The 15,597-nt window shown below is 48.0% G+C and overlaps 5 protein-coding genes across 5 annotated transcripts; 1 reads left to right on the plus strand and 4 right to left on the minus strand.

The window, feature by feature from the left end:
* Positions 1–2,257: 2,257 nt before the first annotated feature.
* On the minus strand, positions 2,258–2,980 carry Asppvi_004928 (GMF family protein; the record flags this gene model as incomplete). Its single annotated transcript, XM_043300867.1, has 4 exons — positions 2,258–2,449; positions 2,548–2,678; positions 2,807–2,906; positions 2,978–2,980. The coding sequence occupies 4 exons, from the start codon at positions 2,978–2,980 to the stop codon at positions 2,258–2,260; spliced, it is 426 nt and encodes a 141-aa protein (XP_043156802.1).
* Positions 2,981–3,400: 420 nt separating this feature from the next.
* On the plus strand, positions 3,401–4,505 carry Asppvi_004929 (flavin adenine dinucleotide pyrophosphatase; the record flags this gene model as incomplete). Its single annotated transcript, XM_043300868.1, has 3 exons — positions 3,401–3,487; positions 3,623–3,789; positions 3,887–4,505. 3 exons carry the CDS (start codon positions 3,401–3,403, stop codon positions 4,503–4,505), a joined length of 873 nt encoding a protein of 290 aa, XP_043156803.1.
* Positions 4,506–6,949: 2,444 nt separating this feature from the next.
* On the minus strand, positions 6,950–7,591 carry Asppvi_004930 (uncharacterized protein; the record flags this gene model as incomplete). Its single annotated transcript, XM_043300869.1, has 1 exon — positions 6,950–7,591. The coding sequence occupies one exon, from the start codon at positions 7,589–7,591 to the stop codon at positions 6,950–6,952; it is 642 nt and encodes a 213-aa protein (XP_043156804.1).
* Positions 7,592–8,925: 1,334 nt separating this feature from the next.
* Positions 8,926–9,874, minus strand: Asppvi_004931 (Ras family protein; the record flags this gene model as incomplete). The annotated part of the gene is made up of 4 exons (XM_043300870.1): positions 8,926–9,164; positions 9,236–9,511; positions 9,583–9,697; positions 9,863–9,874. The coding sequence occupies 4 exons, from the start codon at positions 9,872–9,874 to the stop codon at positions 8,926–8,928; spliced, it is 642 nt and encodes a 213-aa protein (XP_043156805.1).
* A 4,381-nt stretch (positions 9,875–14,255) lies between these two features.
* On the minus strand, positions 14,256–15,427 carry Asppvi_004932 (oxidoreductase, short chain dehydrogenase/reductase family; the record flags this gene model as incomplete). The annotated part of the gene is made up of 5 exons (XM_043300871.1): positions 14,256–14,288; positions 14,359–14,467; positions 14,517–14,572; positions 14,628–14,937; positions 15,000–15,427. 5 exons carry the CDS (start codon positions 15,425–15,427, stop codon positions 14,256–14,258), a joined length of 936 nt encoding a protein of 311 aa, XP_043156806.1.
* Positions 15,428–15,597: the final 170 nt, after the last annotated feature.

Genomic DNA, 15,597 nt, shown 5'->3' on the forward strand with positions numbered 1-15,597 from the left:
CCTCTACCTAAAGTACCTTACGTACCTCTCTACATGGTATCCGTAAGCGAGCTACGACCAGGGCTCATAAGTATGTCCGCATTCGTCATTGTATTGTCAGCATTTGGAGCCATTTATACCGTCTATTGTTTACAGCAAAAGGCCATCAAATACAAAACGTGCTTGGCAGTTTGACAACTACTATGTTTCAAATAGAATCTTAAGTAGAACCTTACTGATTGAGAGACCTCGGATTATGATTCCCTTGATAAAACAAGAAGGATTTAGCATGAGCTAAAGTAGTTCAGCTCGGACGATTTACCCAGGTGGTAAATCGTTGAAACCATATAAAGTTACGTACTCCGTATCAATGAAAGAAATTCCAATAGTACAAGCGCGCCAACCCAGAATAATGAAGAAGACTGTTGTTCTCCTCTAATAATAACCATGAATGGCAACAACGGCACCTTGACGAGTCTGCAGATCCCGAGAGCCCCTTGCTAGTGTGCCAACTGGATAAATCCTGATGACAACATCGCAAAATAACAGTATAATTCGTTCTATGCMTTGTATATTTCTGCATATATCATTGATGTCATACGTTTTTCTGGTATGAACAAATTACAGTTCTAATAAAGGCCAGCATAGAACCATCGCGCATATGCCAGCACCACTGCCTAGACTCTCTACTGCAGCAATCTCATATGGGCTGGACTAACCCCTCAAAAGCAGGCCGCTGTAATTGGCGATGCAATGGTCCGAGGGAGCGCCAGAAAAGCGACCAGCTGGCTATGGGCCGCCACTTTGATGCAATGGCCGAAATGATAAATGGGTATGCAAGAAATCTCCAACGGCTTCTAGCATGCGCCATGCTGCAGATTCGCGTTTTAGGAATCCTGGTGGTGCCCCTAGACCACATGGGGGTGTTTTGGGATGCTCCTAATGCTCCTCATAGCAGGGATGGCGCGATGTAAATCTGCAGACTGGTGGGTTGTCTCAGGGAGATTTCTACCTATGGGGTGACAAGTGACGTTGTTCCTTCTGCTTGTTTGTATGATTCCGGATGGTGATAATATGTCCTCAGTAGTGAGTATTGTTATGGCCTGATCTACAGTAGACCATTTGCTATTCTAGCTAATTCTGTACACATGTGGTTTTTGCAGAGGTAGGTAGAGTATGAGTTACTTCAGTTTACATCTTTATGCCATAGCAACGTAATATATGTACCTTATAGGCATATACCGCCGACTATCACCATTGGAACCAGTGGAGTACTAGTACCAGAGCAAGACACGGTGGTCAGTGCCTCAGAAACCCACCGACCCACCCACTTGGTGCCTTCAAAGCTGCAACCACTACTCCGTACGGAGATAGCCAGTGTCACTCACTACAAACCGACAGCCGCCACTAATAACACTAATAACTGCTCAAATGACCGGGTCTCTGGGATTGGGACGTGGACCCAATCACACTCCCTTGACTCTGCTAGACTAGACAGGGATAATTGATTCCAGCGAATTGATGGCCAAAAAGGCCGTGGTGGCCAGTACCAGCAGGTCCAGCAGGAATGCAATGGCACAGCACCATAACAGATCCAATCATTCAATAATACTGTAATAAACCTTATCTGCCTCATCGGTTTACTCCGCTTGACAGTGGCCGAGAATTCTCCAGTGCGGATTTACCGTTGATTGCCCCGGTAAGACAGTATCCGTCTCAAGGTTTTACCAGTTATTTCGAATAAAACCACGATCGATGAAGTATCTATACGGATGCTTTGTTATTGATAGGCCCGATCTGCAACCCTGCCGAACAGATGGCAAATTCCAGGACTCTTGGCACGTCTCTAATGACTTCTGTGAGTTGCTCCGTGACAATATAGTATCCATGTCACATGCTTCTACCCATGGTCGCCGTAAGCGAACTGGAAGCACATGCAATATGAGTTAAATGAGCTGCACAAGAACAGCTGCAAGGAATAAAATGGAAGTCAATGATTCGACGGTATCTGGAAATAGGATATATGTAGTGGCTGCATGGATAATGCTCTATTGTCGGTATGTCGTTGCGGCTTCGCAGATTTGCAGAATCCTGGTCAACAGGGACAATCACTCCGCAAAATAATCCAACTCAATGGCCATCTTAGGACGCAATACTAACACGTATAGAGAAAGGTGCAGTGCCGGTACGATCGTTACGTAGCGTCAATCTTCCCAAGCCGCCGCCGAATATCACAGTGACCATAGTATCATGCCCTACGAGCCGTTCTACAGCTCGATTAATCCGAACCCTGAAGCTTCGATTCGATGGAGAGTATATCGTCCTCATCCTGAACTTCGATCACGCGGTTGACTTCTGCGGTATTGCGCATCAACTCCACAGCGCCGGCATATGTCATTCGCATGGATGGATTGCAATTTTCGGGAAGGTAGTAGAGTAGGACGTAAGGGACCGTTAGGCGACCGGAACCCTGGTGAGACGAGAAAAAGTTAGTTTCGCACATGAACATTCATTGGACAAAAGTGAGGGGGAAAGCGCCTTGGAGCCTCCAGCATGGATGCCACCTACCAAGGTCAAGGGATAACTCAAAAGAATGAAGCGTGGGGAAGATTCAGGGAGCTCGTCGGCCAGAGCCTCCATTTTCGTGTAGACTTCGCCATCTTCGGCTCGGATCTCCTGTGTCTTGGAATCGATGATATCTGCCAGATCGGTCGTCAATTTCTGCCTTTTGTGAAAGTTCGCATCTCAAGAATGAAGTCCTCTGTGCCTTGCGTCGGCAAGTAGCGCATGGCTTGTCGTCTAGGGCAGCAAAAAATGGGTGTCCTACAAATGACCGCCTGCGGATCTTTCGCTCTGGAGGTTCCCAAACGGAACTTGCGCAGTTTTTCTTTTGTCTCGGGAGAAAATGAGTATAATCGTGATTCAGACTAAGAGAGATATATCATCAGCAGCAGATCTTTCCTTGCAGAAAGGCATGTGCGGGGCAGACGGAGCTCACCATGTTGCTGGGAGAATAGAGAAAGTAAGACAGCCAATCGATACAAATAAAGCCGGGGAAGATGTTCAAGCGCCCGTTTGATAAGTCTGCACTAGAGGCGGAGAAACTTGTCTAAGGCGAAAGATTGATGATACGAAAGATACTCCGCGTTTGCAAGCGATGAAGAAGAGCGCCGCAGTGCGCGATTGATCGGAGATCCCCACCCCGCTCCCTCTAATCCTTCATAAAATCGTCTTCAATATCCCGCGGCCAGGGCTCTTCTCAACCCGCAAAACTCCCCCGCAATCTCCCTCCTTCTCCATGTTAAATCGTCTCAATCAGCTTTCTCGCCATATTTCCCGGCCATTGCTTAGGACCAAATTTATCTCTCCGATCACCTCGCGAGCCTCATTGTCCCCCTTATCCAGCAAACCGTCCTCCATCATGACATCATCCGTCGTGCCCAGTCCATCTAAGACCATCCACACGGCGGCATGTCTGATCATTGGTGATGAAGTCCTTGGTGGAAAGGTGAGACCTCTTTTTCTTCCTGTCGTGCGAAGGTTATGTGATCGGAGCACAAAATCAGCAAATGATTCTGCAAAGAAGTCCCATGGGCCTGAGTTATGGAAATGACTAACAGCTTTCTGATGTCAACGTATCCAGACTATCGACACCAATTCGGCCTTCTTTGCTAAATACTGCTTCTCACTCGGTATCCAACTCAAGCGAGTGGAAGTCATTGCGGACGATGAGGGTGAGATCATTGAGGCCGTGAGACGGATGAGCAACAACTACGACTTTGTTGTGACCAGTGGAGGCATTGGGCCAACGTCCGTACACGCCCTCACCTCCACGTCCTTGACATCTCCCTCATATTGTGTTGCAAGTGTTCAAAGCTAACTTCTCCACCGCGTGTCCCGCCAAAAGCCACGATGACATTACCTACGAATCAATAGCCAAGGCTTTCAACCTGCCACTCAAACTTCACACCCTCGCCTTCGAGCGCATGAAGAGACTCTCCAAGCCTCACCCCATGCAGCCTCACTTCGACTGGGACACCCCGTCGCCCGGTCTCACCGCAAAGCTCCGGATGGTCTACCTCCCGCACGACGAGAACCTCTCCGCGGAATCACAAGCCCTCTTCGTTGCAGACGACATGTGGGTGCCTATCGCCGTCGTCAATGGTAACGTGCATATCCTCCCCGGCGTGCCTCGCTTGTTCGAGCGCCTCCTCGAGCACCTCAAGCCCGTTCTGCTCCCACGGCTAGCCAACCCGGAGGGCAAAGGTATCTACCGCTACCTCTTCAGCACCCCGCTCCCTGAGAGCGCCGTCGCGCCGTACCTGACGGACCTTGCTGCCCGGGCCAGCGCACACGGCGTCAAAGTCGGCAGCTACCCTCGTTGGGGCAACAAGCGTAACACCGTCACTCTGGTCGGAACAGATAAGGCTTTCATGGACTCGGTGATTGCGGAGGTCGAGGAAAACGTCAACGGCAAGAAGGTATCTCGGGAGGATGAGCTGGACCCTCCATCTGAGGCAGAGTAGATGTACTACAGGCTGCCTTCGGGATGATCTTTGTGTGTACAATCTTCGACTGATAGATAAATTCTGCATATGTAGCAAATAACATTGGACTGGTTCCTAGAAAGGAAGAACAATGGTTGACCTTGGTGGTAGTAACTGATGAATAGAGATGTCTCACCTTGGGATCCGTCTCATATTGGTATGAAGCGAGTGATATAGTCCCTGACTATTCTGAGACTCACCTAAGGCTATGCGTCTGTGAAACATCTTCTCATGTATTGGCCTGTGACTTCCAGGCATAACTGCTCCGATATCAGCGGGAAATAACATACTGTCATCTAGTGCAATTGAAGCAGTTCGCACGAAATGACCATTCAATGGCCATCTAACTCTAGCATTCCGGACTAAAGACATCTGCATTGCCCTTGGAATGGTACTTGACAGCCACTTGGCGATCACACCTCAAGCAATAATGAGTAAAATCACGCACGCCACCCCACTGAGGACCAGCACCAACCAGCACAGAGACTGCACTCATTGCCGTGAACGCGACTCTGCTCACTAATTAGTTTAGAGGGAAAGGATCGAAAATGAGGGGGGAAAGAAAAATAATGGCACGATATACGCAGCGCCCACGTTACTCTTCTTCTCGACCCTGGACAAAGCGCGCTCATGGCAGAAGAGACAGTCAATCCACTCCGGGTCCTTGGCCACATCCTTGAGCTGCTTGGGGTTGTCGCTTGGGCTTTTTCGCTCTTTGAGGATAGACTGGGCTTGGTTGGGTAGGGTGCTGTATGTGTTAGTGCTGGGCAACTGGAAGAGTTTGGGACGCTCCCTCGTGTAATGTCTCGCCTGAGACTCTCCGATCAAGTGTCAGGGTGTCGTGTCTGTCGTTGTATGTGTCGAAGCTATGTGTAGACATGATTGTCTTTCAGACAGTAGAGCTGATTAGATATTCTCTGGCTGATGATTGTTTTGGATGATAGGCGTCCAGGCAAAGCAAAGTAGATATCAAGTTTTACATGTATTGCATCCTGGGGTTCTTTGTCTGATGGCTGTGTGTGCTGCGCCTCTTTGATGGGACCCTTGATAATCTAAGAAGTCTTAGGCAGTACATAGAGAACGACAACAAAATAAGCGCAATTAGGCATACTCGAGCAGCCAATCAAACAGAGAAACTTGGCACATGTTAGGATTTTGCCAACGAACCATTCGTGGGTAAATAGTAGCATGAACTATCCATCCCGCGTTTTGGGAATGAACTATAGCTAAGCCTGTGCTTGTACGCCTTAAGCCAATATAATAGATGAGCCAAGCCTTGAAGGATCGCGGAAATCACTCCATGCAACCTCAAGAGTCATGTTTGTACCATTAGTGCATGCCTGCTGGACGCCAGACTTTCCTTTTTATAGTATCTGGTCTCAATCATGGCCCATGGATCCGCTCGAGCCGCAAGCGACTTCATTCCACCGGAGCAATATGCAACCAATTCTAGCTGGTCAAGGGACCGATAGTAGGAGAAGGAAGTACGGATCTGACGGTCTTTGATAGCAAGTTTACCGAAACCATCGCATTGTCCAGTGAATGATGCTTGTTTTGTTGGTCAACCAGTTCAAGCCAACATTGCGTTAGCTCAGTGGAGCAGGGTTCCTCGGTCAAGGCTGCTGCAAGAGTGACTGATCAATCTAGGGAAGAAATTGATTAGGGACGAGCCAGCTGCGGGTTTGTATGACGGGTGATTGATCACCGGCATCACTGTCAGTCATGAATTGTCTAGGACATTTTGAGAGCTTCGAGCGCTTTGCAGCAGTAGAGAGACCAGCACGAAGTGTTTCCTCTATGGGTAATCAATTAGGTCCTCCAGAGCACTCGAAGTATGGATCTCTTTCGCTCCTGCTTCCACCTCGATTCTCAACGCAGATTCAACTGAGCCGTGTCTTACGTCGGATAGAGCTCTGACCGCTGCTCCATGATCCACTTCAATATACACCCCTGCATGATGCTCAAAGTGCAATCATGAAAGCGTCAGCGGGGAATCCCATCTCGGAGGACCCTGGTTGCTCCTTTGGCCCAATGCTCCCGGAGACTGGAAAAAGCGAAACCAGTTCCCTGCCTCTGACTGTCTTGCAAAATCTATAAATTGGACGATATGTCCACCGGAACATCCCTGTCCTTCACTCATCCACATCAGATTCCCTTCAAAACATTCTCAATCGCAAGATGAAGTCCTCAAGCCTTCTTATTGCCGCGGCTTCAATGGCCTCTCTGTCCCAGGTATGAGATTCAAGGCACAAAGGACGCTCAAGGGTGCTGACATTGCTGGGTAGGGCGCTCTTATGGTCCGCGATTCTCCAATCGAAGGATACACCATCGTCCCCATGGAATGGACAGGAAAGCCACATCCGGACAGGCCAGAGGTCACCTTCAAGGAACCATCCAGGTAACTTCACAGTCATAGATCCGCCCTAAGGCTGCAGACTGACAACTTCCAGGAAGTCATGACTCAAATCCTCGACGTCAACCCCGAGTTCGTCGTCTGGCTCGGCCAAAACGACAGCAGCCTCAGTGCTCGCGATATCGAGGAAAGAAACAAGGTCCGTCATCCGATTCCCTCTCCCGTTAATGGCCAGTGAACTAAGCACCCCCAATCCGGCGTCATCTGCAACATCCCTGGTGACAAAGGCGGACAATGCTCGACTGTGACCATCATGCAAGGAATCGACTGACTCAGCGGCGCGTGCGGCGTCGGTGCCGGCCCGCGCGTGTGTTCTCGCATCAGCTGCTCCTACAACGCTGCTATCTGGCTGTGTAATGATAACGCGTGGTACATCCAGCCGAGCTGTAGTTACCTGGGAACGTACGCGGAGGATATTGTGTCCACGTGTGCCCATGTGGACTTCAACTCTGGGACCAAGGGGTGGGGCAATCAATGGGATGATAGGGTGAATGGGCAGGAGTTTGACACGGATAACTATAATGTTATCGTGGGGGTTGTTAGGTGGAATAGGTCCAACAGGCTCATGCTGTTTTCGAGGAGGCTTCTGGAGAGCGGGCCACTCTGACTGAAGCAAATGAATGGCATATTTCCACATGAGTAACGTGTTCATGGTTGTTTCTCTATCAGCTTTCCCCACTTTGGACAGTATTAAGCAATCACACTGAAGACCTCATAGTTTTCTCGGAGAATGACGGCCCTTGCCATAACGCGGCTGTATAGTGCTCTTTGCGCAGCAAGACTCTCTTGGCTGATCTATTTTCAAATCTCATTTTGTCTGCCTCTTGAGCGCATGGCTGACGGGATTCTATGGCACAGAGCACAGTACTGCGCGGGAGATTCTGGATGGGGAGTTTGTTGGTTTCTCCACTGCCATACAGGAGCATGAGCCGATCTTATAGAGGAGGCTGTGACTGATTAAGCTGGAGGTTAAAGTGAGAGCGGAGAAATGGAGTACACAGGACGTCATATCAGATGACCACACTCATGGAAGGTGACAAAACTAACCAGAAAAGGAAATCCATAGCTCCTCACTTTACAGTACGCTATAGGCACAATGCCGATCCTACATTGATGTTCTATGTCAATTACAAGGGAACTCCTTAAGAATCCATACCTTGATCAGACCTTGTGTTTCCGTTGAACCAGATTTTCTTCTAAAAGCCCCATAGATTTTCTAGAGCGAGAAAAGAAAAGTAGTCGACAAGGATATATGCAGGAATATGGATAGAAAACATGCCATCAAAGGAAAATAAGAGAGAGGAGCATCCATGTAGACTCACTGGGGCTGAAGAGCAAGAAAGAAAGGCGAGAGGCGTAGTTCTCCTGAAGAAGCCTTTGGGAAAGGGCCACGTTCGCTGCATATGATTGAAATATTAGGATGAAATTGGGCGCCAGGGGAAATTTGAGGAGGGATCTGACGGAAAACGAATAKGTAACGAAGACACGGAAGAGACAGCGACGTCCTGGTGGTCACATAAGAAACAAGAACAAAAGAAACGGCGATGCTGCGCAAATGAGTACCAAGATGTGAACCATGACAATAGCATGTACCTATATAAATGCACAATCTATTGACAGGCTCATCCCTCATTGTGCCAAGGGAACGGGTATTCATCAAGAGAACAATCTTTCCAAAAAAAAAAAAAGACTAAACAGAGAAACAAAGGGGGAATCGAACGGTCATGGAGACGATGACAACCTCATGCTGAGAGCAGACATCACCTGATAGCGAGCCTTGTACAGTACGAAAAGTCACAGATGCAGGTGTATGGCCACACCGCAGTCTCGGCTTTCATCTCCTGAAGCCAAGCATAGCTCTCTCTCTCACACTCTTCTGCTTTCTTTCTTTCTTTCTTATTCCTTCATTTCACGTCGGATTCGGCGACTTCCTTCCTTCATATTGACCTGCACGCCTTATAACCATGCAAACCAACGTCGACCCAATTACATAATAATGCATTTTCCACAGCAGCCAGCGTTGTCGCCGGGCTCGCTCACATCCATCTTGCCTTCAGGGGCACGTGTGCCTGCGGCACCAGAACCGGACGGATATGACGACATCTCCTTGTTGTAACGACGAATTTCGCGCACAAGGTCGTAAAAAGCGTTCTCAACGTTGATGCGGGATTTTGCGGATGTTTCGATGAACTTGCAACCAAATTGCCTGGCCAGAGCCTCGCCCTCTGCATAGCAGATAGCCTAATCAGTATATTGCCAAGGTCGAATGAGAGAAAGACTCTGGAGGATCGCCTACCTTGTTGAGAAACGGCTCTTTCCTTCTCCAAATCGCACTTGTTACCGACCACGATGATAGGGAAGTAATCCTTGTCTTTCACACGCAGGATTTGTTGTTGGAAAGTCATAATCTCTTCGAAGGATTGCCGAGATGTAATCGAGTAGACCAGGAGGAAGCCTTCGCCAGTTCGCATGTACTGTTCACGCATCGCCGAGTACTCCTCCTGTCCAGCAGTATCTAAGACATCCAACAAAGCGACCTCATCGTCGATGAGACACTGCTTGCGGTACGAGTCTATACAGTAGGGGGAAAGTTTTTTGATAAGCACTCAAGTCGTCAATGACTGTCCCAAAGAAGCCACCCACCTTCAATTGTTGGGTCGTATTCGTCGACGAAGTGACTCTGAATCAGTTGGATTGTTAAGCATGACTTTCCGACACCACCGCCACCGACAACAACTAGCTTGTACTCTCTGAGGAACTGCAATTGAAAAAGTTGTCAGTCATTTGTGATACATCTAATTCCTGGGAACCTGTGGCTGATCGAAGGCAAGATACGCAGGGATAGAGGCGATGCGGTGATGTTGAGAGGAAAAAGGGGCGGCAAGCGACACAAGGGAACAGGATTTTCGAATGATCGGCGTACCTTTGAAGCCATCACGGCGAAGTTTAGTTGAGGATACCTGGGAAGGATGGAAGGGGAAAAAGAGAGCAACGATCGAAGCTATCCCAGCAGCAGCAGTGTCAGCGGGTCGAAAAAGTAGCAGCACAAGTTTCTTTTGCGAAAAGGGTCAAGAGTCGGGACCCAGCTTGTCGGGAATTCCGCGCAGAGCGAAGGCGCCTGGAGAGCAGTCCACAGCAATGGCGGGTCCAGCACAGCGACTAAGCCAAGCTTAAAGACGCCAACTGGGGTGGGAAAGAGGATGATTTAGGAGGATTAGATAGGGGTTTTGTGCAGTCCGCACTCTGCAGCACAGAATCGGGAGGAAATTGGAGATGGTGAACCAGTTTGCGCGCTCCGGCTCTCCGAACGGAGATGCTACCTACTAGAGTATCTAGGCAAAGTTTCTCTCTACTCCGTACTCAACAGAGTCGAGAAGATGATGATGAACTTTCTTGGAAGAAAAGTGCTCCGTTTGGGCTTAGAACGAAGGCAGGTGGAGATTTGGAGAGGGTGGTTTTAAGGGGAGTTAAGATGAGCAGAAAGATGTGGGGATAAGATAGGGGAGGAAGTCCCAGAAAAGAAGGAATCCAGAAATACGTGATGGAAGGCGAAAATTATTCCCTTGGACTGTCTTGTCAGGCTGTCCCCCTGGTCAATTGTAAGTATTAGCAAGGATACGAACGAAAGGGCATAGGGAAGAAGGGGGAAAAAAAAAAAGGGAAAAGCAAGAAATAAAAGCAGTCTGCAAGTGTAACTCTGTAGCACCTTTTTTTTGAGTTCCCGATCCTGTAAAGGTGTGAGTGAGACCAGGGAGAGGATTGGATGATTGGAGATTGTGGATGGAGGTGACTTCCTAGGTAGCAAATGGGCCATTAAATCAATAATGGCCCACCATAACACTAGGCGATATTAATATGAACTCAACTATAACAACAATAATAAACATCAGTAATAATAATAATAACACAACAGCTGCTGTCTCTTTAAAAGGGGTTGGTTTGGTTGAATCTGGGTCATTCGGAGGGATGAAGCGTGGTATTAAGTGGGCTGGCCGTGTCTGTAACGACGTATAGAGTAAGGTATGTAGTACCTACCTCAGATAGGTAAGGTAGTGTCCACAGTACCATCCGATAGATGGCCTAACGAGGCAGCAATCAGCATACTACAGCAGTTTGCTGAAGTCGCAAACAAGCCACTCCAGGGCGCTTCCCCGTACCGTTGTGATGGAAAAGAACTAAATCACAATTTTCAACGGCAGTGTCATGATGGAGCTGTCAAAAAGACGTTGCAGATGATGAAGTGTTCCATGACAACGCAAACGGCAGCAATCCAAATCTCGATTTAGCGGCCCATTACCTTAGTACACTTACTGCTACCAACTATCTCCAGTATCTACAGTAAGCTCCATCAACGAATGATAAATAACAATTATTGGCGCAGACATTGACTGTATTTTTTTTCACTCACTACAAGTTACTATCAATTCAATATGCTTATTAACTAATTGACTAACTACACCATTCATACTATCTCGCCTAGGTTCGACTCCTCACAGGTTAAGAAAGCAGGTAAGTGAGGAAAGCAATTTTTTCCTCATCTTTGTCTTGTTCTAGAAATACGGCGTTCACTAAGTCCTATAATGAAGGATCAATAGCCACACATATCAATAATGCGATTGTCTAGCCATTGAATTTGTATGGCTTTCTCCCGCCCGTTGTCCATGAACTACCCCTGTCGAAACAATCACCAAATGAAGCGAATCAACGACGACCCCGAGATAATTGCATCGGTTCTGTACCGTCGAGCATTACGGACATCAAATTGAGAACGCGGTTCTAGGAAAACAATGGCAATCATCACTCAACAGCTTAATTGGTTGCGTCTGCTGCAGCACAAAGTAAGGTGCCTGGCCTAAAGTCTTAGACATCTAAAAAAATTTCTCTCAGGCCGATTGAAAACCCGCGAATGAGGTCATCGTTCCTGAGCGTTTGGAAATCACAAGCAAACTCAGCCTTAACCTCAGGCGCAACAGCTAACAGTTCTGGTGTGTTTCACCACCTCGCCTCTCGGAATTGACACATAACATAGTTCAACTAAGATCTGTTGGTGGCTAGTCTTTAGTCGCAAGTCCCAAATCCATCTAGATCCAGGGAGCGTACCAGTTAAACCAATAATAATAAGAGGCCAGCCCAATGGCTTGGGAACACCTTTCCCCACGCCTCCACTTCTCTTAGACACATTGCTAGTTCGCCAGAATATGATTGCTTAGGTCTGTGGTCTGACTGTCCACAGCTCACCTCGGACTTTGGTGATTAAGAGGTGGGCTCACGGGAACTTGAGATGACTTCTTCTCTGATAATGACTTGAATGACTTTGGACGACGTCTGATCAGGACACTGCGAATCAACTCAAGGTCAATTTCGTACTGTGTGATTCAAACCACATATGCAGCAATTTGACGCTACAAAAGAAGCCGTCCATAATCGAAGCAGAATTGCTTCACTTTCTACAAGGTCAGCATCACTCTCAGTAGCTCGCATACTGTTGCATCATCGCGCATCCAAACCAATGTCACAAAGTCGATCATTCTAATTTGGGGGATCAGGAGTTTAACAACTTCCGAGTTGACTGGTAACAAGAGCTTACCAGTCACCAAGTCTTCAAGGTGCCCGTTCTTTGCGGTGTTTTGGCAATGGCCGAGATAGGACGAGTCACCTGGGAAGAGAAACGGTAGATGCTGATCTCTAAGACATACCCCTCCTCTGTAACCGATGGCAAGTGCACAGATATCATCACCATAGAGCAATTGATCCATGTACTCCAGGCCCACCTACATCTGACCGATGCTACATAAAATTTCTGAGCCAGCTGTCAGATCCGCCGGTACGAACAATGAACTAAGGCTGGTCGAATGCCTAGTAATATAGTGGTTCCCAGTAGGGATGATCATCAGTTTGAGGTAAAGCGTCTGGAAATTGAATCGCTTGGCAAACACTGTGCGTGGCCTTTGCTTTCAGACGCTGTGAGGATAAGATGCGTTCCACACCGTCATTACTGGAAACCTCAGTTCCCCTTGCCTAAAACAGTTCCGGTTGAGCCACTCGTCCTGAACGATGCGATCCATGTATTGCATGCGATACATTGCCTGATTCTTGGATAATCAGATAGGGATCGCACGTTGCCCTTGAATAACAAGTTCTTTTCCATCGAGCTGGTAGCCAGCCAGTCATTGCATCTTTCTATCGTGAAATTTGCATCTGCCCATCCTTGTACTACAGCAAGGATATGCTTGAGCTTGACTATGTAGGGTCGACACTTTCATCCTTCCTTGATTCATACATCGGACTCTCGCTAGTTGTAGATTGGCAACTGACAGCTAGCATTGGAAGAATGCCATTGTATCGAAGAATCCGTCCAGAAAGCTTTTAGAAGCAACCAGGACTGTCCGTTGCTCGGGCAAGCTCATTATTATACGTTAGGCACAGGGCAGAATGCCAAGCAGGAGGTTGAAATCACGGAGATACTTGTTGTACTTTACTAACGTTATTTAACACGCACTCAAAGACTTATAAGCAAGCAGCAAAGCAATAAGCGCCATCTATACAGCACTCAAGACGATTGCCTTCAGAACTTACAAGGAAATAACATGATATCATGGAGCAGCAAAATCTAGCAATTAACCCTCCAGTTCTCATTGACTGGTAATTCTCACCCTATGGACCAGGGTAGCCTGGGGAAACTGGCATATAACTCGGCCCGATATACCTAAAATCCGCGAACGGCAGCACCACCACCTTTGTTGTAGTAGTCTGTCGACAAGAGTAAAAGGGTTATTATCATGCCCAACGAAGCGCGCCGATAAACACATCCGCATGTCCCAAAAAAGGTAAATGGACAATCGCTGCAGGGTTGAGGGTATCCGTGGTTGTCGGCAGAGCTTAATACCATAATAGCTATTGGTCCGTGAATTGTGACATCTAAAGATTGGGGACAGACGCCAGGAGCCGCCAGATGATAGCTCAGTAATTTTCCCAGACATGTGGGTCTGTTCTATGGGCTTCTGGGATGTGGATGTACCATGGTAGAGAGCTGTCTTGTGCCCATGGGACCGAGTCTTGGACCGTCTTCCTGTTTAGGGGCCAATTGCAAGAACGCTCGTCATGAGGCAAGGATGAATAAAGAGTACCTCTAAGCTGAACAAGTCATACTCGCGGTTGGTGCTACGCCGCCGGGTTAACTTTTCCTGACGTTATGCAACTGAACCTGTGATGTACATGGTTGTATATAATGTGCTATCTATCTGTCTTTGTTGGATTGATGGCCAATCAAGCTGGTAGGTATCTCCCTCTAAATGTCTGTCTAACCCTCCTTTGCTCTAGTTCTTGCGGTACATATGGCCAGGGGACGCCTATATTGGACATGTCAGTTGTGTCTTATAGCAGCGAGGAATTCTTGAGCGAAAAAAGGAGGAAACTCACCTGGTGACTTGGGAAAATCAGTGTGTCGGCGATTACGACATTTTCTCGCCGACCCGCAGCAAAGACGATGACTTCAGCAATGTCATCTGGTGTAAGGGGTTCGCATCCACTAATACATGTTAGCTCAGAGCTCTCATTTATGCGGCGGATAATCGTACGCATAGACCGCATCAGCCTTGGCCTTGTCACCGTAGAACCGCACAACTGAGAATTCCTACAGTAGGCTTGGTGTTAGCTTGGTGCTTATCTTCTAGATAAAGACAGCTTACAGTCTCGACTTGACCAGGCTCAATCTCGATGATGCGGATTCTCGTATCAATAAGCTCCTTTCTCAAGGCATCGGTGAACGACTTGACCGCAGCCTTTGTAGAACAGTAGATACTACCACCAGGGTAGGCTTCGCGGCCGGCGATACTGCCAATGTTGATAATGTCTCCACGGCCACCATCTGAGCGCTTCTTGAAGATGGGAAGAATGGCTTGGGTCATGTTGATCAGCCCAGTGACGTTGGTGGAAAACATGATGTTGATATCCTCAGGGTCGATTTCGGGGGCCCTGGCTACACCCTTGACGAGACCACTGTTTCCTTTTTAGTAACCCACCCCTGAGGTAGTGTAAGAGCGAGCCAATGTAAGACCTACGCATTGTTGACCAGGACATCAATGTCTTGGAACTCCGCCGGGAGGGACGGGACGAAGTTTTTGACCTCTTCTGGGTTGCTGACGTCCAGCTTGACCGGCAGTACCTTGACACCGTCACCGACCTCCTCCTTAATCTCCTCGGCCAGCTGCTGCAGAGAGTCGAGTCGTCGTGCAGTCACAATAAGCTTCAGGGCCTTCGGTGACGTCCGGGCAAACTCCTTGGCGGTGCTCCTACCGATTCCGGATGACGCACCAGTAATCACGATTGTCTTGCCTTCAAGGCGCTTTGCCATTGCCGTTGCCATTGTGCGTTTTATAAGAGTCGTCTGAGATGCAGGGGTGAAAATGCTGGTTCTAGCCGAAGGGGTGGACGCGGAGAAATAAGTAAATGATCGGAGAAAGCTTATTGATTTGCTGATGTGCTTCATAAATAAATTTCAGCCTACAGTAAGAAGCCTAGAAATCAAGAAGGAGTAGGAATATAAGAGAAGGACAGAGAATTGACGCCCGTTATTATGACTCTTCGTCCAGATAACAAGCCGAAAGTCGGCATCACATCATGTGCGGGGAAACTCAATGATTGGCGGGGCTGTTTTCT

The sequence above is a fragment of the Aspergillus pseudoviridinutans genome (genome assembly GCF_018340605.1).
Source record: "Aspergillus pseudoviridinutans IFM 55266 DNA, scaffold_3, whole genome shotgun sequence".
NCBI classification, from domain to species: Eukaryota; Fungi; Ascomycota; class Eurotiomycetes; order Eurotiales; family Aspergillaceae; genus Aspergillus; species Aspergillus pseudoviridinutans.